At 44.3% G+C, this 23,249-nt stretch overlaps 1 protein-coding gene across 5 annotated transcripts in view; it reads right to left on the bottom strand.

The window, feature by feature from the left end:
• The window catches only part of TADA2A (transcriptional adaptor 2A), a 164,347-nt gene that overhangs the window by 110,118 nt on the left and 30,980 nt on the right, over window positions 1–23,249 (bottom strand). For all 5 annotated transcript variants that reach the window (XR_015058727.1, XM_085883407.1, XM_085883406.1 and 2 more), the window contains exons 3-6: window positions 20,828–20,887; window positions 20,574–20,665; window positions 11,109–11,254; window positions 6,107–6,195 (exon numbers count right to left, since the gene is read on the bottom strand). Coding sequence is in view for 4 of the 5 variants with exons in the window: in XM_085883406.1 (XP_085739532.1) it covers window positions 6,107–6,195; window positions 11,109–11,254; window positions 20,574–20,665; window positions 20,828–20,887 (387 nt within the window). In the remaining variant the exon portion in view is untranslated. The remainder of the gene's footprint in view (window positions 1–6,106; window positions 6,196–11,108; window positions 11,255–20,573; window positions 20,666–20,827; window positions 20,888–23,249) is intronic.

The following is a 23,249-nucleotide window of genomic DNA, read 5'->3' as shown; positions in this document are numbered from 1 at the left end:
CAGCCTATGTTGATCTCTGTAAAGCGTTTGATTCAGTGAATCGGGATGTCCTCTGGAGGATTCTTGGTCTTCGTGGGGTGCCACCAAAACTGATCGATCTGATGTCTGAACTCTACTCTGGTACTGAGAGTGCTGTGAAGTGTGGTGGTGCCATCTCTGACTTATTTCCAGTTGTTACTGGAGTTCGTCAGGGATGTGTACTGGCCCCCACACTTTTCAGCACTTGTATGGACTGGATTTTAGGGAGGATGTCGGAGAGATCAAGTTGCGGTGCATCGTTTGCGAATGTCAAGATCTCGGACCTTGATTTTGCAGATGATGCAGTCATCTTTGCGGAGACTTTAGACATCCTTTTGGGGGCCCTCGAGGTGCTGAATGAAGAGTCGGAGCCGCTGGGATTACGGGTTTCTTGGGTCAAAACTAAGATCCAGGCTTTCGGTGACATCTTGGATGCTGCTGTCCTGTCTGTGTCTGTTTGTGGTGAGGATGTTGAGGTCGTGGAGAGATTCACTTACCTTGGCAGTGATATTCATGTCTCTGCTGGCTGCGAGTCAGAGGTCAATAGACGTCTGGGTCGGGCCTGGGGAGTCATGGATTCACTGGATCATGGGGTGTGGCGCTGCCGGTGCCTGTGCGGGAGGACGAAAGTCCGAGTCTTCAGGTCCTTGGTACTTCCAGTCTTGCTCTATGGATGCGAGACTTGGACTCTGACCAAGGATCTGAGACGGAGACTTAATTCCTTTGGTACCAGGTCTCTTCGGAGAATCCTTGGCTATCGCTGATCGGATTTTGTGTCCAACGAGCGGTTGCTGAGAGAGACTCGGATGAGATTTGTTACCTGCATAGTCCGTGAGTGTCAGTTGCGGCTGTATGGACATGTGGCTCGTTTTCCTGACACTGATCCTGCTCACCAGATTCTCTCAGCGAGGGAGTCTCATGAGTGGAGGAGGCCAGTGGGCCGACCATGTGCCTCGTGGTTGCAGCAGGTTGGCCATCATCTCAAGGAGATGGGGATGGGCCTGGCATCTGCCTGGGGGATGGCCAGACGGAGGCCCCTGGAGTAGCGGCGGAAAGTGGACGCAGCGACGTGCTGTTCTGCCACATGCTCCCATACCTGACCCTGAAATAAATGGTCACGAGTCACATCACATTAAATGAAGGATCATGAACATACTTTCTTTTGAGAGGACCTTATGGTGGTCACTGAAAGCAGGCAGTTGCTGAAACAAAATGGCCGCAAGAGCAGGATTGATAGATATACACCTTCTCTCCATACTCGCTTCGACAGGATGGTGCCAAGGGAGTGCACTTAATTTTGAGCTGTCTCGTCTGGGTTCTATCCCCGGGCCAACTAGAAACTGCAAAATTGGTGCTCTGCAGACAGGGCATCGTATCACAAAGTGGGCCATGCTTCAGATGGATGTTAAGCTAGGTGTCCTGTCTGGTAGCATTAGTTGGTAGACTTCAAAGATCCCAACGTGTCATTTACAAAGAGTAAGTAAATTATTGCAAGTCCCCTGGGAAAATTCAAAATTCCTGTCCAAATCACTTTCTTTCAAAATGCAGGTCTGGCCAGCCAGTTCATGAAAGATTTGGAGCAAAAACTTTCCCTAACAAACTCCACAAGAAGGTGGGAATCGTTGAGGCCATTAGTAACTTGAAACACCTCAAAATGTAAAGCCCGTCTGCATCCGCTTTGTACTCCAACTACACTTGACAAAAAAAGCTAAAAATAAACAAATAAAATGTTAAATTAATTAATTTGTGTTCTCCATATTCTCATAATAAAGTTTTGTTTAAATTTGATGACAAAAGCACAAATGGTAAAAGTGTTATGGTCCAGACAGACATACAGACACAAACACGATTGCAAAACTCCGTCTCCGGGTACATGGTAAACGGGTTAATAATGATTCCCTCAGGAGGAACTTCAATGCAGGAGGAGGCCATAAAGCCCATCAACTCTGCACAGTGCTTGCTAACCTATAGTTGTTTATCATTGCTCTCTCATTTAGAGATACTGAGCATTTATAAATTTAGGTCAGATCAGTCTTTTGCGACTGCCACTGATAACATGTAACCTTGAGCTACCTGCCGCATGGTTCGGAGGTCGGCAACTAAACCGACACCCCTCCCTGGCTTTGTGAGTGGGGAGGGTGACTGCGACACCCTGCCAGGAATAAAAACAACACCTGACAAAGGGCAGATGAGCTCCTTTCAGGAGCCAATAGCCATCCAGTACAGAGATGGTGTCTCCTAATAAATAAAACCCAATGGAGGTAGGAAAATTTATTTTTCCACCTGGCCGAGTTACTCCCTCTGCAATTGCTCTGATGAAGAGATTTCCTTGTTTCAGGACAAGGTGAAGGTTTTGCCAGTTTTTCCTCTTCTTTTACTTTGTAGCCCTTTACATTTAGTGGCGTTCACCCTTGTTTAGGGTGAACTTCAATGAAAAAATGAATAAATAAATAAAAATCAAAAGCAAGGATGCAATAAGGATACATGCAATAACTGCAGCACGTACCATTATAAAGTCTTTGTCATTGCTTTTCCAGGGTTCAAACCGCCGATTTCTCATACTCAGAGTGAGCGATCTTACCATTATACTGTTGCGAATCTGGAAGCCTTGAGCACTCAACATACAGGTCCTATAGAACAGTTATATCGGTATGTGTCTTTAGTTAGGGTCCCCGTCCCTCGTTTAATGGGTGAATAAATGTACTTGCGCTGTGAGTTATTTTAATAGTTAGGGTTTTCTTGTATTTTTACACCACCATCAACTACAACAACACGCCTTCACCTCGCTTCCTCACACCGACGCCATTGTCTGCGTGCGTGTCGGCACGTACATGGGCGGAGTTCAAGGAGGAGCCTCGCGGCGGCCCTCGACCAATCAGCGTGCTACGGGTGGGATGCCCGCCGCTCAGCCAATCAGACCCCGCGACGGTGAGAAATGCGGTCCGCTTGACGTCACCACACCCCCGGGCCAATCGACAGACTTGCCGCTCGTTTTAGCCAGTGACAGGGCGACAAGCGATTCTGCACACCAAAACCGTCCAGTGAGGGAGGGCGGAGGCGTCCCCCCCCCTCCCGTGACAGGGTGAATAAGGGTGTGGCGCGATGGGACGACGAAAAGAGCTTGAAGATCCTGCTTGTCAAGAACCGCAAGGGTTGCACGCCGTGTCTGTCGGTGAACAAAAGAGCTTGAAGATCCTCCTCGTCAAGTACCGCAAGGGTTGTGCGCCGTGTCTCTGTTGGTGAACAAGAGAGCTCAAGAGAAACGAGCGACACGAGTGGTGATCGCGTTCGCCTGCCACGAGTGGAGATCGTGTTCGCCTGACACGGGTGTTTGTCGCGTTCGCCTCACACACGAGAGGTCTGAGTCCCGCCACCCCGCCAGCTCAAAGACTACACGAGGTGGACAAGTGCGAGGCAGGCTCTGATCTTCAGCTCGCCTTTCCCTCAGAGCTGGAGGCCTCAATAAAGGCTATGGCCACGGGTTATTGGGTGTACGTGTGTGTGTGTGTGTGTTTGTGGCGCCGGTCTATTAAGTAAAACTGTATAAGTGCTTGTATATAAATTGCCTTGTATCTCTATATTCGGATAACTCTGCCTTCTTGCGTGCTTCACTCCTCCCACCCCACCCCCCCCCCCTTTATACATAAACCCCTGTGTTAAATGTATCAGTTCGTTGCTGTGTTTCCTCCATTGGCTTAGCGTGACGCGTGTTGGTGAATTATAAAGGCTGTTGCCGCAGTAAATGTACGATTAGACCGACGGAATTTCGGCAACCGTCGGCACGGGTCGGGCACGCTAACGGCTCGACTCGTACGAGGGCCGTCGTGGGTGTGAATACTCGGTAACTCGCCACGTGGATTTCTCGGTATTTTGAAGATTGGCAAATAATCCTGTACCATGTGGTGTAGTTATTGACGATTCACAGTGCGGTAAGGGACCCATACTTGGCAGAGTTTTCCGAAAGGTACGATCGAGATTACGGGTGTTCGGTGGAGTCAACTCTGCAGCTCCATCTAGCGGTCGTGCTCGTCGCCGATACCCGGCCCGCAACAATACCACCGACTTGCAGTGGTCCCAATCCTGAGTTCTCCATCTTGCTTTGATGAAGGGCTCACGTCAAACATCATTTTACCTTCTTTCTCAGAGCAGTTAGCATACCTCTCTCAACAATTGCATATATTGCTTGCACACTTTTGTGTTGAAAGCGGAATTCAGCAGAATTTTCACAATTTTGGTAATGATGGATTCTCCCCATAATAAACTCTTCTTTGTTTAATCTTATAACTGTTTCTGCCAATCCAAATAAATTAAAGAAAACAGCACATCACATGCAATAATTAAAACAATTTTTGTCTCTGGCAAGTTGAGCGATTCTGCAACCGGTCGAGATGGCAACAACCCACGTGTCCAAAAACCTGCTCCTCTGCTCTTGCTCACACTCTCTGTTCTATTCAACCTCTCATTTGCTCAAGGTCATCTGCCATCTGCTTGGAAAACAGCAAACATTACTGCCCTGCATAAAAAGGTGCAAAAACAGATCCCTGCAACTACAGACCAATCAGCCTTCTTCCAATCATCAGCAAGGTTATGGAATCCATCATTGCTTCCGACATTAAATCCTTCCTCTTCTCCAATGACTTGATTTCCGATCAATTTTTGGTTTCAGACCAGGTCACTCTTCCCGAGACTTGCTGCTCCACCTTTCCCAACAATGGACGGAGATCCTCAATGCCAGACATGAAATCAGAGCCATATCCCTTGACATATCACGAGGTGTCGATACGGTCTGGCACCCTGCCCTGCTCTCCACTGTCTTCCTATGGTATCCAAGGCCATCTCCACTCTTGGCTCGCAGACTTCCTCTCTTGTCATAGTCAACATGTGGCCCTAAATGGAATTCCCTCATCCCCTGTTCCTATCCAGGCTGGGTGTCCTCAAGGCAGTGTTCTGGGATCTGTGCCTTTTGTGGTTTACATCAATGATCTCTCCGACTCTCTGGAAAATCCTCTTTATCTCTTTGCTGATGACTCCACTCTCTGTCGTACGATCTGTCATCCCTCAGACCGGCAAGCAGCAGCTTCTTCACTCTCTCCAGATCTGGGTAAAATCACAAACTGGTCCAACACTTGAAACATGTCTTTCAATCCTGACAAATCTCACACTCTCACAATGTCTCTCCAAAAGGACCTTCTGGAAAATCCCCCATCGACTTTCTCAACAATCCTCTTGAGGAAGTCCTTTCGTTCAAGCTTCTGGGTCTCACGACCTGCAATGATCTTTCCTGGGAAAGCCACATCTCCAAGCTGGCCTCCAAAGCCAGTCACTGACTGGGCATCCTCTGTCGTGCAAAGACCTTCCTTGGCATACCTGAGCTCCTGACCACAAACAAAGCTTTCATCTGCAGCCTGATGGAGTACTGCTCTCCCCTCTGGGTTGGTGCTCCCACCTCTCACCTTTCTCAGCTTCACGCTATGGAAACCAAGGCATTTAGGATCATTGGTATCTCCCGCGAAGAAGTTGAGCGTTTGGTTCTCTCACTCTCTCACCGCAGGCAGGTCGGTGGTCTTTCTATCTTTTACCGTCTCCTCTCCAGCCTCGCACCCCCTGCTTTGACAGCAATCTGTTCCCCCCATATTTCCACAGGGAATCACTTTCACCTTCACTCTTTCATTCCTCTTTTTTTCCCACCTCTGGAACAAACTCCCACACCCTCTTCAAACCCACTCCTCCCTCCAAGTCTTCAAAACAGCTGTTTACCACCATATATCTTTCCCCATCCAAAACCATGATCTTTTCTACCCCTGTTAATCCACCCCAAACCCACAAATTCCCTGCAGTGCAAGGACCTGAAAATCCCTGTCGTGTCCATCTTGTTCACCTCATGTACCCCACCCCATCCCACTCCCTTCCACAGATCTCCTCATGTCTTTGTTCCGCACTGTTTTGTGCTTCCCTCTCCCACCCCTCTCGTCTCCTGCTCCCCTTGTTATCCGTTCTGTGTGTTAGCTCTAATACGAGCATCGACATTTAACATCAAAATAAATAAAAAATTGGATGATTCTCACCCTGAACACCCATCAAAATGTACCTCAGCAAAGTCAGAGCGAGGTGCCATGTATCCCGCTAGCTCCCAGCAGAGTGGTGAATCTACAGCAGGTCGAGGTGGATCTTCACTTGCTGTCAATGTAAAAGTGGGAGAAAACAAGTTTTCACATAAAAACCACAAAAAGTCATCTTCAGGAATGTCAAGGTGCAAAAGTATAATCTCTTTCTTTAAGTATTTTAAATGCAAGGAAATACAAGAAAATTATCCTGTTCCAACACCCAAGGCAAAAACATATTCTGCATGTAGATTATATGTCAGCTGACTACTTGAATGACTTACAGGTAAAGACCTAGTACGCTGAGAGATCTTTCAAGGAATGTCTAAAAACAACGAAGGATGCACAGTCTCTGCACCTGGCTTTGGAGGCCAGCTTTGCTATATGGTCAGACGAGTGGAGGTGATGATTGATAGTGAGACCTAGAAATTCAACAGACCGAACCTATTCCAGTGTCTAACTATAGAAACATAGGTGGGTTAATTTGACCATCGTTCAGGTGTGACAGGGTGAGAATGCGAGATTTGCCAGGAAGAAATTGAACTATAAATACCTCCACCACTGAAGGTGGACAGAGGTTATGTTTTCAACTGTTTGTCTGTCTGTGAGCAGGATATCTCAAAAAGTTATGAATGGATTTGGATGAAATTTAATCGACAAGTTTGGTGTGTACCAAAGAATAATTTAACTCATTTTGGTGAAGATCCACACATTAGAATTTTTTCATTTTTTAAAGTGATTCTTCACCATTGAGAGCTAGGCCAAAAACTAACTATATGTAACATGATATTTTAAAAAGATGTGGATGGGTTATGTCAAAACTTGGTGGTAAGTTTTTGCTCCTTTCACACTTCTTTCTAACTTATTTATTTATTACTAGTGCAGGCCCGTAGGTGCGTGCCCAGAGGTGAGTGCCCGTAGGTGAGTGCCAGTATGTGCAGCCCTATCTCACCCCCTCTCTCTCTCGCCCCCCCCCACTCTCATCCCCCCTCTCTCGCCCCCCCATCTCTCGCCCCCTAGTCTCGCCCTTCCTCGCTCCCCGCTTCTCTCTCGCCCCTCTCTCTCTCTCGCCCCCACTCTCATCCCCCCCCTCCCGTGCCCCTCTCTCGCAGATATTGGTCGACAGATAAATGGCTGTAACTTGGGAACCGCTCGTCTGATTAATATCAAACCTCGAAAAGGCAATATTCCTGGCAAGTTTCAATCAGATCGGACCGTCAATCGTGCAAAAAAAAATAAAATAATAAACATTAATTGTGACGTCATAGCACCGTGTCTTGTCATTGGTCGACAGATAAATGGCCGTAACTTGGGAACCGCTTATCCGATTAATATCAAACCTTGAAAAGGCACATCTTGCTCAAGGTCATCTGCCATCTGCTTGGAAAGTCCCCAGCAATATTCCTGGCAAGTTTCAATCAGATTGGACCGTCAATCGTTCAAAAATAAATAAATAAACATTAATTGTGATGTCATTTGTGACATCATAGCACCGTTTCTTGTCATTGGTTGACTGATAAATGGCCGTAACTTGGGAACCGCTCATCTGATTGACATCAAACCTCGAAAAGGCACATCTGCGGGGCCCCAGCAATATTCCTGGCAAGTTTCAATCAGATCGGACCGGCGGTTGTCGAGAAACGGCGGTCGCAGACAGACAGACAGACAGACAGACAGACAGACAGACAGACAGACAGACAGACAGACAGACAGACAGACACACACACACACACATTGCTGGAATTATAGATAGATTATTATTGTTATCATTGTCTTTTTTTTTTCACAATTCGCTTTCTTCACTCTAATTCTTGCTTTTCTTCTTTTTCATCTCTTTTCCTCTCTCTCTCTCTTTCGTTATCCATATCTCTAAGGAGAAGTGAATTCTTGCAGAAATCTTTCTGTAAGGCTCACTTGGCTGCACCTGGATGGGTTTGAGGGTTGAGGATTAGCGGCTGAAACCCGAACGCTATCCAGGTTCCCCCTGATAACTCCATCTTTGCTCTTTACGTCTTCCGGTTCTTTCTTAGTATTCCATTTCATTGGATAGGTGGCAAGAACTTGCCGATTCGATTTTAGTTGAGGTCCGGATACAGATCCGGCCTATCAATGGAAGACAAAATATAAACTGTTTGGCTGCTTCTTCTTTTTCTTCTTTAGTGTGGCAAACCATTCAGCCTGGCAGAGGTATGCACTCTACTGAGTGCCGTTCTAGTTAGATAAGTGTCTATTTGTGTGATTGTTTTACTTATATGCACTCCTGAAACACGAGACAGAAAGAGTTGAAAACTGCCTGTTGTACTCAGGGTGTACACAAGGAGGTTTTAGGTGGTAAAAAAAACTAGTCCAGGGGGTGGGAAGGTGGCAAATGAGAGCCAGTGTAACTGTCTCAAAACCCCAGTTAAGCTCATTAGGAGCGGTATACACACACACAATTTTTTTTTTAAAGCATGCATATCGAAAGGAAGCAGTTCAGTTTGCCATTTTTGATCTGTCGACTATAAATGGATGAGGTGTGCATGCGTGTGTGTGTGTGTGTGTCATACTGTTTGTCTATTAATTACGTATGGCTATTAATTATGCACTATTGGAATGTACTTTTTGAACCTTTAGACTGCTGAGACCCCTTCGAACTTTGAAGACCCTTTGAGACCCCCAAGATCCTGAAGATCCCAAAATGTTCCCAAGGACCCAAAAAGTACCAAAAAGATCTGGAGGACCAAAAAATCCCGAGGACCCAGAAGACCCAAAAGACCCCTAAGGCTGTGAAGACCAATGAAAATTTGGTCCATCGGACCAACAGGTAATAAGTGTGTGTGTGTGTGTGTGTGTGTCCGTGTGTGTGTGTCCGTCCGTGTGTGTCCGTGTGTGTCCGTGTGTGTGTGTCCGTCCTCCATTACTGTTCTGTTCTTGCGTATGGCAGCTTGGCTGCCGGGGCAGCGAACATTTCTTGGAAACGCGGCTGTGCCGCTGATGCTGTGCCCCTCTACCAGTACAAGGGTACTCATTTTGCTGACCTCAGGAGGATGGCAGGCTGAGTCAACCCCCCTGGTGTTAATTCAGCAGCCAACGGGGCTCAAACTCAAGATGCTAAGATCCTAAGCCAGCCATCCAAACCACTAAGCCAACACCAGGCTTTCCCCAATAACTCCAAAACCATGAAACCGAGTGGACTAAAACTTTGCAAGCATACGAAGGGAACTCCACGGAAGTGAATGAGTGAAAATTGGGTGTTTGGTTAATTGAAACACCTCTATTGAAGATAATTAACTGCCCTATTTAATTATTTCCTTTAGCAAGGGCATTCTCGGCTACCTCGCTCTCCTTGGATGGGGTCTTAAGGCACATCCTTGGTTACCTCACTGAGGTCTTGATTCACCATTTTGTTCGGCCTGCTCTACAATGACTTGACTTGGAACAGGCTGCAACGATTTGTTAATGATAAAGTTTTTTTTCTTCATATCATTGAATGCCAGATCATCATACCTACGAATTGCTGGATACATTACAATGCTAATAAACGACCAGAGATGCCAGCGTTTGTGGCTTTATTTCATTTCCGCACATGCCATCCCCTCTAGAATCTCTTAAACTAAACGGAAATACAAAATTTAAGCACCAGCATTGATCTTAGCAGCAGTTCAGACTGCTAAAAAAAAAAGTGTCCATTTGTCCAATTCGGACATAGCTTGATATTTCGGGCGTCTCCGGGAGGTGTTTAAATAATGGAACTGTGATCGTTAATCGCTTGCCAAGCCAGCCATTACTTATCAACCATTTAATTGGAGTGCTTCCTTGAGTACCTAAGCCACTTGGCGAGTGCTCTACAATATTTGCACTGTCACTGAATACTGTGTATATTGATCAACTTGAACAAAGATCAGGAGTCACACGCCTGTGTTGTTCTGCGGTGGATCAGGCATTCGCTGGCTCACTGAAAATGTGCAATTTTATTTCACACAACATTTCCCCTTTTTGTATGATCTTTCATGATACAACCCATCACTTCGGCATAGATACATTGAAAAAAAACATTAAACAGTTTCTTGAACTGTTTCGTGGGGTGCTTAGTGAAGCCACTTAGCACGCACTTGTCAAGCTTCGATGGCGATACCACAGTTCGATACCGAAGTTAGGAAGGAAAAATAAATTAGATGATTGCAATGAGTGTTATACAAAGGAATGAATTGCCACAACATGGCAGGATAGCTGAGACATACACAAGCTCACTTTAAGCTGTCTCGCCTCAGTTCGAATCCTAACCCAACTACAAACTGTCATCTGGGTGTTTCACAAGCAGGATGTTTCATCAATGTGTGTGCCGTCTCTCAGATGGATGTTCGACTGGGCATCTCATCTGCCATAATCACCCTTTGCACCCTTATCCCCCATATATATATATACATATATATATATATATACATATATATATATATATACATATATATATATATATATATACATATATATATATATATATATATACACATATATATATATACATATATATATATATATACATATATATATATATACATATATATATATATACATATATATATATATATATATATACATATATATATATATATATATATATATATATATATATACATACATATATATATATACATACATATATACATATATATATATATATATATACATATATATATACATATATACATATATATATATACATACATATATACATATATATATATATATATATACATATATATATACATATATACATATATATATATATACATATATATCTCTCCTTCTTCATTTTTGACAGACGGAGGGATGGACAGATGGAAGGAAATAGCCAAATATTGAAGTGGCTTCACCACTTAAAGATAAGCCAATGATTTGTCAAACTGTCAGAATTTGAAGGACAAATTTTTTCTGATGCAAGTACATGACAGTAGAGTGGAGATTCAGAGAATAGTTTTGAATGGTGAGTTCATGCAAATATTGACTTACAAGTGAAGGGAATAGCTTTGGTAGACGACTGAAGAACGGGTGATCTGCGGAGATCTTTGCCCAATGGAGGGACACTGTAATGAAATGTGTGGTGCTCCTCGCACTCCTCCTGAGTTTTCCCTCTCACATGCTTTGCAACATCATTCCTGTCCACCACAAATAAAATAAACTTAAAGAGCATCATCCACAGTGGTGACTCCACCAAACATGCAACACAGCAGACATACATGGGGAATATTGTGGATATGGAGTGAAGCAGTGAGCAGAGTACCAAGTAACAAAAGGAAAAGCTAATAGGATTTTAGATTACATTTGAAAGGTGGTGATTATAAGGCGGACTTATAGAAATGCTTCAGATAATGATGGGTATAGCTACAAAATAAGGAGGAAAGATCTCCCCTCCCTTCTCCCCCATGATCCCATCCCGAAGGTTGGCATCATTTAAAGGACCAGCATGGGCAGGTGATGGATTCAAAATAAAATCAGATAGTAACCTAAAAGCAATGAGGATAGAAAGGAACAGAGATATTGGCAAAAATGATGTAGATTAGGTTTGGATGGGTGTGATCTGTGGGGTGTTTTGCTGATGGTTTAGATGGGTGTGATCTGTGGGTTGTTTTGCTGATGGCTTATATGGGTGTGATCTGTGGGTTGTTCAGATGGGTGTGATCTGTGGGTTGTTTCGCTGATGGTTTAGATGGGTATGATCTGTGGGATGTTTCGCTGATGGTTTGATCTGTGGGTTGTTTTGCTGATGGTTTGGATGGGTGTGATCTGTGGGTTGTTTTGCTGATGGTTTAGATAAGATGGGTGTGATCTGTGGGTTGTTTTGCTGATGGTTTCGATGGGTGTGATCTGTGGGTTGCTTTTGCTGATGGTTTAGATGGTTGTGATCTGTGGGTTAGGAATTAGTGAGATGTTCTGATTGTTAAAGGTGTGGATCTTCTAAAGTGTGAACGTGTTGTACGTGTTAACTCAACCCCCCTCCAACTGAACTTTCTCCTTCAAAAAAACCCCAAAACCCCCTCCCCCCTTGTTGTCCTTGTATATTCTTACATTTGTGGAGTGGAAGGGGGGAGTAGATATGACCTCAGAGCAGATAGAAATGCATAGAGTAGTATGGTCCATTTACGAGGACCATACTACTTAACCAATCTTGATGTAATCAAGTCGGGAAACGTAGCTAATGGATTGTCTTGTTTAAATGTGCACCATATGGAGGATGACATGTGGTAGCAATTAAATAAAGTTTAAGGTTAAGGGTCTGGTTGCATAAAGCATTCTTAAGAAAAAAATTGAGGATTTCTTAAATATTTTCTAAAGTTTCCCCTGAAGGACATACATAATTTGAGGATCATTGCACATTCGAATAGTCTTAACATTTTTTTCTGAAAACCTTCCTTAAACTCAAGGGATCACCCCATCCCCACTCCCCCCCCCCAATCCTTAAACACCAACCTATAAGTTTCCAAACGGTGCTTTTCATGGAAAATGGTCACAAAGTGGCCGATTATTGCCGAGCAAGATGTCGTGAACGCGTTTTCAGAGACCGCCTCAACTCGCTTGACGCCGATGAAGATATTACCCTTATCTAAATAACGTACTAAGGAATGAATAGAATTATACAAATGATCTGTGATCCCCCCTGGAGTCATTTCCACAATAAAATGTTGTTGTTTCTGGGGGGAAAAAAAAACATGTGGAAAAGTTTCAATTTCGACTGTTGGACAGTTTTCGATGTACGTTCAATTTGCACTATATTATATGGTCATTTAACATGTGGTAAACTTTCAATTTCCTCCGTTGAATGGTTTTCAATGTACACTCTTAACACTAGGTCAGGTCAGGTATGGGAGCATGCGACAGAGCAGCGCGTCGCTGCGTCCACTTTCCGCCGGTACTCCAGGGGCCTCCGTCTGGCCATCCCCCAGGCAGATGCCAGGCCCATCCCCATCTCCTCGAGATGCCGATCAACCTGCTGCAACCACGAGGCACGTGGTCTGCCCATTGGCCTCCTCCACTCACGAGACTCCCTCACTGAGAGAATCTGGTGAGCAGGATCAGCGTCAGGAAAACGAGCCGCATGTCCATACAGCCGGAGCTGATGCTCACGGACTATGCAGGCAACAAATCTCATTTGAGTCTCTCTCAGCAACCGCTCGTTGGACACAAAGTCCGACCAGCGATAGCCAAGGATTCTCCGAAGAGACCTGGTACCAAAGGAATGAAGTCTCCATCTCAAATTATTGGTCAGAGTCCAGGTCTCGCATCCATAGAGCAAGAATGGAAGCACCAAGGACCTGAAAATTCGGACTTTCGTCCTCCCGCACAGGTACCGGCAGCGCCACACCCCATTATCGAGTGAATCGATGACACCCCAGGCCCGACCCAGACATCCATTGACATCTGACTCACAGCCAGCATAGACGTGAATATCACTGCCAAGGTAAGTGAATCTCTCCACGACATAAACATCCTCGCCACAAACAGGCACAGACAGGACAGCAGCATCCAAGATGTCATTGAAAGCCTGGTTCTTAGTTTTGACTCAGGAAACCCGTAATCCCAGCGGCTCTGACTCCTCATTCAGCACCTCGAGGGCCCCCAAAAGGATATCTAAATATCTGCAAAGATGACTACATCATCTGCGAAATCAAAGTCAGAGATCTTGACATTCCCAAACGATGCACCACAGCTTGATCTCTCAGGCATCCTCCCAAGAATCCAGTCCATAGAAGTGCTGAAAAGTGTGGGGACCAGAACACACCCCTGACGAACTCCAGTAACAAATGGAAATAAGTCAGAGATGGTACCACCACATCTCACAGCACTCTCAGTACCAGAGTAGAGTTCAGACATCAGATTGATCAGTTTTGTTGGCATCCCACCAAGACCAACAATCCTCCAGAGGGCATCCCGATTCACTGAATCAAACGCCTTACAGAGATCAACATAGGCTACAAGCAGCCCCTACCGAAACTCTGCGTTCAGTGAGGACCCGAAGAGCAAGGATACGGTCAATCGTTGACCTCTTTGGTGTAAAGCCTAACTGCTCTTTATAACTTAACACTAGAATTGCCACTTTATAATTGCTGGTAGTGATGACCAGGTACCAAGAAGTCACTCTTTGATGCAACCCCACTAAACCTTACCTGAACAGCTCGGTCAGCAAAGCCGACTCATGACATCCTTTTTATTCCATTGAATTCAGAATGGGATTTTAAAAAAAAAAATCAATTCAAATCAAATGGAAGACCAAACAAGCTGAATACCATGAATGACCCCGACGCTGAATGAAAGCTGATTACCAAATGATGTTGATACTTGCGCAGCCGATTACCAGACAACATAAAAAAATAACAACAATGAACACCATCAATGATCGGGTGTCAAACAGGTATCGGGTGTCAAAGTTGCTCGGCAACTGACCGACGTCATCGCCCCGCGTGGGGGGCGAGGGCCAATAGCAGCTTTCGCGCTGGAACACGCGACTCAGAGTGCACGGACGCGAGGAGTATGAGGAGGAGGATAAATGTGAGGAGGAGGAGGAGGAGAAAACAATTTGAAAACCCCTCCTATTGAGAGAGTCAAACGTCGGGGTAATGAAATAGGAACTGTATTGGAGTTATCAGAAAGAACCCGACCAAGCAAAAAGCAAAGATGACATCAGGAGAAACATGGATAGGATCCGGATTTCAGCTGCTACTCCTCTACCCCCAAACGCATTCAGGTGTAGCCAAGTGAGCCTTATTCAAAAAATATTATATATATATATATATATATATATATATATATATATATATGTATATATATATATATATATATATATATATATATATATATATATATATATATATATATATATATGTATATATATATATATATATATATATATATATATATATATATATATATAACCCAGATCCAAAAATAATAATAACTCTGGCTGCCAGACCATACGTCCGTTCAGGTTGAAATTTAAAGCATAGATTCCCCCTGACTACAAGATCATAACTGAGAAGTTTAATGTTGATTGATTCAGTGGTTCAAGAGAATTTTTTTTTTAAGATTCTCATTTAATCCAATATAGATGTCAGACCATGTGACCTATTAATTATTCATGAACACCCTCATATCCCCAAGGCTTGGGGAACATGTGGGTGAAGTTTCGCCTCGATCTGTGAAGTCATTCTGGAGAAGAAGGTTTTCAAACGTTTATTCTTTTAAAAAAATCATAACTGCCAGACTATGTGACCTATGATGTCAACATTTACATCCTATATTCCCCAATGCTCGTAGATAATGTGTGCCAGGTGTTGGATCGACCTGATAAGCTGTTCTGGAGAAGGAGATTTTAAAATATTATTTTCAATACAAAATGGCTGCCGAACCACGTGCGGTCTCCTGGGGTTAACCTGAGGCGGTCCCTTTGGGTGGGTGCCTGGAATGTCCTATCCCTAAGAGAGGATGATCACCTGTCTGTTATCATCTGAGCTCAAGCATTTGGACATCGGTATTGCAGCACTCTCTGAGGTTCGGAGACCGGATTGCAGTGAGATCATGGTGGGTGGTTACACCTAGGATTGGTCTGGTCGCTCTGATGGTGACGATTCCCAAGGAGTTGCTGTAGCTGTGTCCAATAAGCTGACTCCAATGATAATTGAGGTAACACCGGTCAACGAGCGTATTATGAGTGTAAGGATTCGTCACTCCTTAGGTGTCATTTCCCTGGTCTCTGTTAATGCTCCGACTGAGGCGAGTGATCGCACTGTGAAGGATGCATTCTACGCCACGCTCGAGTCTGTGGTTGATCAGTGCCCCAGACGAGATACACTTCTCGTCTTGGGGGATTTCAATGCATCGACTGTAACTGATAGGGATGGTTATGAGACGTGTGTTGGTCCCCATGGGTCAGGAACTGTGAACCAGAATAGCACCAAGTTCCTTGACTTTGCAAGAAGTTATGGACTTAGGGTGGCCGGTTCATGGTTTCAGCGCACACAAGCTCATCGCTGGACTTGGTATTCCAACGCTGGAGGTGTGGCAAAGGAGATTGACCATGTTCTCGTTGATGGTCGCTGGAGGATGATCCAGAACCGCAGGGTCTACCGGAGTGCTCAGTTCCTCAATCCTGACCACCAGCTTGTTGTAGCAACTCTGAAGTTGCACCTTAAATCCAGGAGAATGGTACCATCGCAGCCGAGGCTGGATGTTGGCAAGCTCAAGGATGAGAGGGTAGCTGAGGAGTTTGGGAACAGGCCGAGTGGAGATTTGGGGGGTCTGGGTACTTTGAGAGGTCCTGGAGAGTTGTGGAGTGCCTTCAAGACCACCGTCCTTGATGTTGCCGGTGGATGTCTTGGAACTCACCGAAGAGCAAAGAAGAATTTTGTCTCTCAAGGGACACTGGATACCATTGACCAGAGTCGCAGGTCCAGGCTGAATGGCAGAGCTGAGCTGTTCAGGGAGCTGAGGCGTTAAACTGTGCGTGCACGAAGGGTGGACAAGGAGGCCTATGTGCGAGGAATCTGTGAGGGGGTAGAGCATCACCTGTGGTCAAGTGATTCTCGTCCTGCTTACAGGGAAATTTGCGCATTGCATTCATCCAAGCCCATCCCTCGGTGTACTGCAGTCAGAGCAGAGGGGGGGGGGTAGGCTATTGATAGAGTAGTCCGAAGTGAAGGCCCGCTGGACCAGTTACTTTGAGCGGTTGTATCAGGCTGATCCACCAGCTGTCGAGTTGGACGGTGGGGGTGTTACAATCCCTGTTGCTGACCCTCCAATCAAATGTGGTCCACATTCGCTTGTGGAAACACAGGCTGCGGTGAACCAGTTGAAATGGGGTAAAGCTCCAGGGATCTGTGGCATCCATGCTGAACTTCTCAAGGCTGGTGGAAATGCTGCACTTGGGTCATTGCATGCAGTTTTGTGCTCTGCCTGGAACACAGGCATCATCCCAACTGACTGGAAAAGGGGCCTTGTTGTCCCTCTCTGGAAAGGGAAGGGTGATCGCCAAGACTGCAACAACTACCTAGGGGTGACGCTGCTCTCAGTGCCGGGCAAGGTCTTTACTCGGATAATTCTTCATGGGGTTCGCCACCATCTACTTGAGCACAAGCGTCCAGAGCAGTCAGGCTTTACACCAAAGAGATCAACAATTGACCATATCCTTGCTCTTCGGGTCCTCACCGAGCGCAGACGAGAGTTTCGGCAGGGGCTGCTTTCAGCCCATGTTGATCTCTGTGAAGCGTTCGATTCAGTGAATCGGGATGCCCTCTGGAGGATTCTTGGTCTTCGTGGGATGCCACCAAAACTGATCGATCTGATATCTGAACTCTACTCTGGTGCTGAGAATGCTGTGAGATGTGGTGGTATCATCTCTTACTTATTTCCAGTTGTTACTGGAGTTTGTCAGGGGTGTGTACTGGCCCCCACACTTTTCAGTGCTTGTATGGACTGGATTCCAGGGAGGATGTCGGAGAGATCAAGCTGCAGTGCATCGTTTGGGAATGGCAAGATCTCTGACCTTGATTTCGCAGATGATGCAGTCATCTTTGCAGAGATTTTAGATGTCCTTTTAGGGGCCCTCGAGGTGCTGAATGAGGAGTCGGAGCCACTGGGATTACGGGTTTCCTGGGTTAAAACTAAGATCCAGGCTTTCAATGACATCTTGGATGCTGCTGTTCTGTCTGTGCCCATTTGTGGTGAGGATGTTGAGGTCGTGGAGAGATTCACTTACCTTGGCAGTGATATTCATATATCTCTGCTGGCTGCGAGTCAGAGGTCAATAGACGTCTGGGTCGGGCCTGGGGAGTCATGGATTCACTGGATAATGGGGTGTGGCGCTGCCAGTACCTGTGCGGGAGGACGAAAGTCCGAGTCTTCAGGTCCTTGGTGCTTCCAGTCTTGCTCTATGGATGCGAGACTTGGACTCTGACCAAGGATCTGAGACGGAGACTTAATTCCTTTGGTACCAGGTCTCTTCAAAGAATCCTTGGCTATCGCTGGTCGGACTTTGTGTCCAACGAGCGGTTTCTGAGAGAGACTCAAATGAGATTGTTGCCTGAATAGTCCGTGAGCGTCAGCTACGGCTGTATGGACATGCGGCTCGTTTTCCTGACGCTGATCCTACTCACCAGATTCTCTCAGCGAGGGAGTCTCGTGAGTGGAGGAGGCCAATGGGCCAACCACGTGCTTCATGGTTGCAGCAGGTTGATCGGCATCTCAAAGAGATGGGGATGGGCCAGGCATCTGCCTGGGAGATGGCCAGATGGAGGCCCCTGGAGTACCGGTGGAAAGTGGACGCAGCGACACGCTGCTCTGGCGCATGCTCCCATACCTGACCTGACCCACGTGCCCGATGAGATCATAAATTTACACTCTGCCTCTAATTGGGTCGTGGATCGCATTTGTGAAGTTTGGTGTTAATCGGATAAGGTGCGTCTTTCTATCCAAGGTGGCTGCCAAACCACATGACCTGTCAATTATTCATGAACATCTTGGTATCCCCAAGGAATGGGGAACATGTGTGAAGTTTCCCCTCGATCTGTCCAGCCATTCTGGAGAAGGTTTTTAAAGGTTTTAGGGTAAATCCAATATGGTTGCCAAAACATGTGACCTATGATGTCATAGGTGGGGTACTTTTTGTTCCTGAGGGCGTGTGTAGCATGTTCCTCATGGATAGACGGCCATATGTGTAAGGTTTTGCCTCGATCTGTTCAGCCATTTAAGATTTTTGAAGGATGTATATATATATACATATATATATATATATATATATATATATATATATATATAAATATATAAATGACCATTTTTACAGCCATTTTTCCCTGCTGTGCAGGGGTTGGGCTTTTTCTTGAGGCAATGTTTTATGGCCGGATGCCTTTCCTGACGCCAACCCTGGTCGCCTCTTACGACACACAGGGATATGGTACACCTATTCTAACCGGGGCATACACCGGGACTAGTACACTGGTACTCATTTCGACGACCTCGGAAGGATGACAGGCTGAGTCAACCCCCTGGTGTTAATTCAGCAGCCAACGGGGCTTGAACTCAGGACCCTGGGATCCCAAGCCAACACCAGGCTTCACATATATATATATATATATATATATATATATATATATATATATATATATATATATATATGTATATGTATATGTATATGTATATGTATATGTATATGTATATGTATATGTATATGTATATGTATATGTATATGTATATGTATATGTATATGTATATGTATATGTATATGTATATGTATATGTATATGTATATATATATATATATATATATATATATATATATATATATATATATATATATATACATATACATATACATACATATATACATACATACATATATATACATACATATATATGTATATGTATATGTATATGTATATATATATATATATATATATATATATATATATATATATATATATATATATATACATATACATACATATATAAATTTGCCACATGGCTTCAGAATCCCCAGAGGGTTTTTTTGCATACCTCAAACAGGACTCAAGGTGGGCTTTTTGAGTAATGGCTTCCTTCTTGCCACCCCACCATAAAGGCCAGACTTGTGGAGTGTTTAGGATATTTTGTCACTGCACACAGTGAACAGTCTTTGCCATAAAGGCAGGTCGCTCTTTCAAAGTTGCCGTTGGCCTCTTGGTGGCCTCTCTGATTAGTCTCCTCCTTGCTTGGTCATCCAGTTTGGAGGGACAGCCTGATCTAGGCAAGATCTTGGTGGTACCATACACCTTCCACTACTTGGTGATTATCTTGACTATACTCCAATGGATATTGAAGGCCTTTGAAATATTTATACCCATTCCCTGATCTGTGCCTTTCCACAACTGTATCCCAGAGGTCTTTTGAAAACTCCTTGCTGAGTCTTTGCTGTGAAATGCACTACCAGGCAGAGGAAACCAACAGAAACATCTGATTATATTCTGAAATAATCAGAATCACTTCAATTTAACACAGGTGGAGGCCATTTAACTTGGTGTGTGATTTTGAAAGTGGTTGGTTACACCTGAGCCAATTTACAATTGCTATTATAAGGAGGGTGGACACTTATCCAACCAAGATATTCTCGTTTTGTATTTTTAATTAATTTTCTAAAATTTGTGTAATTTGTTTTTCACTTGTTAGTTATGGATTATGATGTATAAATAAAGGGGTAAATAGTATGATTTAATGCAATTCAATTCCAGGCAGTAAGGCAACAAAAGGTGAAAATTTTGAAGGGGGGTGGATATATATGGTGGATCTAACCTATAGGCACCATATATCTGGCCGGGTCCTTCCTCCAACATGCATTTCCTATGCTTACTCCACCACTTGCCCCAATCCCCAGCCATTTTTTCTCCTCACCATGTGAACCATCCGCTCTTACACAAATATCTCTCCTTTATCTCAACACTTCAATTCGCAGTCTTACCAGTTACCATAGCCGCAATCAAGCAAAGAATCAAGAAGAGCAAGTTCTTCGCTGGCACGCCATGCTGGATGCAACAGTGGAAACGATGTCGTCTGCAACCACCAAAAGTAATAATTAGCAATGACTTAACAGCCAACCATTGGAAAAAAAAATTTGAACTGTATTAAAAATGCAGTGTACAAGTTATTTCGAAACAATGACAAATCAAACACTAAATTTATACCGACAAAACATCACATAACTGACGAGCTGACCACTATCTCGTAGTCATGATCACTCTGATGACTTTTCATCTCCAGGCCACGAGCAAAGCACTGCAAAATAAAAATATACCATCAGAGATGGGGAATCCCCCACCATTGAATGAAAAAAGTCATACATATTCCAGATAATGAGGGAGGTGAATTGGAAACAAGACACCATTTGGTCATCATCTCGAAAAAGTTCCCCAGGGGTGAGGAACGTAGTAACCAAAAATAATTGAAATCAGATAAGCGGTTTTCCATTTATTACAAAAAACATTTTTTTCAAGATGACCGCCCCAGTCGGCCATCTTGGATCCGGCCACGCCCAAAATCAATAGGGTTCTTCCTTTTCAGGTGGTAGATGTGTGACCCAAATTTCAAATCGATATTGTGAACAGTTTATGAGTTATCGCACTCACAGCTATAAATGTTGACACCCAGACGGACGGACAGCCGGACGCCCTGGGTGACAACAATATCCCCCTTCCGCCACGCGGCGGGGGATAAAAAACATGACCATGCAAATGCAAACTGTGAGGAAATGCAAATCAATGCAGAAGCAGGAAGAGAATCAGTCAGTTCAAATATTAATGTTAAACTTTATTTAACTTGCAAGCCATGTTGCAACAATGATTAACAACATGAGGAAAAGACCTGATTGGCAATGAGCTCATTTATCCATTAGGGAGGAAGCTTGCCTACATTGTGAATTCTACAAGTACAACCAAGGCAGGTCTTTAGCTTTATAGAGCTATTGGGTCTATAGCATTGGTTCTTAACCTTTTTACCACCACGCCCCCTCTCGTAGTTGGTCCTTGCCTCCATGCCCCCCCCCTCACATCTTCAACCAAATGATTAAAAAATCCCTCCTGAATTAAAAGGAAAAACTGAAAAAATGCATGTTTTTAGTCTTTTTATTGAACAAAGAATTCTGTATAAGCAACACTCATATACACAGGATAATAATGAGATGACATTTAATGAAATACTTGACATTGCTTCTTAGCTACCAGATCTTGAATGCGTGGTCAAATGCCAGAGAGAGCACAACGCAAGTCCCCTTCAACGTTCGGCTTGTTTCTGTACTTGGTCTCGACAGCAACGAGCGTGGAAAATGCAGCTTCACATAGATACATTGATTCAAATATTGTAAGAATCCGAAGAGCTTGATGTGAGATCAAAGGGTAAACAGGAAGGTACGTGACCCAGAATGTCTCTAGATCCAGTTTTTTGAAGTCTTCTTCAGCCGAGGAGTTGAACTTTAACTCAAGAAACTCCTCTTGCACTTTGTCTGAAATATCAGATACTTCACATTGAAATGAGTTCCGAATGAATTTTCAGGCTTCGCGCTTCTCATCTATATCCGGAAAGTATCTGATGAATTCTGCTTTCAATTCAGTCAGATGAGTAATTATTTGTTTCTTTAACTCAGAATCAAGGTAACTGTGAATGAGAGCAGAATCCAAGAAAGCAAAACTAGTTGTATTTCAATCCTGAATTCGACATTTCCAGAGGTCGAGTTTGGCCATGAAGGCTCGAATGACGTCATGGTGCATGATTATATTGATGTTTTTCCCTTTGAGTTTGATGGCATTCAGCACTTCATAGATGTCCACCAGTTAAGCTAGAGATAGGAAAAATCCTTCAGACTGGAACTTGCCATGGAGATCTGCTTTCTGCTGTGAATCTAGAAATGTTTCCACTTCTTGTCGTAGTTCATAAAGCCGTCCAAGCATGTTTCCCTTCGAAAGCCATCGTACGTTTGTGTGGAAAAGCAAGCCTTGATGTTCAGAATCCATATCCACACGCAGCTGTTTGAAGAGACGACTGTTTAAGGCTCCAGCTTTGATGAAGTTGACTACCTTGATAGCCAGGTTCATGACATCCCTCATTTCAGCAGTTAGAGTTCTGAATGCTAAGGCTTCACAATGAAAGATGCAGTGCATACCGATAGCAGATGGACTTTTTCCTTTCACACTTGTTATGAATACAGATCGCAAACCAAGCATGGCCAGAGCTCCACCAGTACTGTACAAACCCCTACCAGCGAGTCCCACAAAAGTTGATTTTCCTGGAAGAAGTTTGATACTACTTGAAAAATATCTGTTGCTGTTGTACAACTTTCCATGGGAAGGCAGAAGAGCATTTCCTCTTTTACACTGTTGCCTGACACGAAACGAGCATACATCAGTAGCTGAGAACACTGAGCAACATCACTCGTTTTGTCCAACTGGATGGCAAATACAGGAGAAGCTCTTACTTGGTCGAGAACTTGATCTTTGATGTCTTGAGACATTTCATCGATCCTTCGCTTGACGGTATCGTTTGGAAAAGAGATTTTGGGAAAGCTTGTTTGCACTATCCTTCCCCAGAACGAGCTCTGCTGTAAGCAGTACACTTGGTTTTATGAGTCTCTGCAATGTTATGGCTC

The sequence above is a fragment of the Eptatretus burgeri genome, chromosome 5, assembly GCF_056783735.1.
Source record: "Eptatretus burgeri isolate ZD-2024b chromosome 5, Ebu_testis_v1, whole genome shotgun sequence".
NCBI classification, from domain to species: domain Eukaryota; kingdom Metazoa; phylum Chordata; class Myxini; order Myxiniformes; family Myxinidae; genus Eptatretus; species Eptatretus burgeri.
This window is presented reverse-complemented; position numbering and strand designations above follow the sequence as displayed.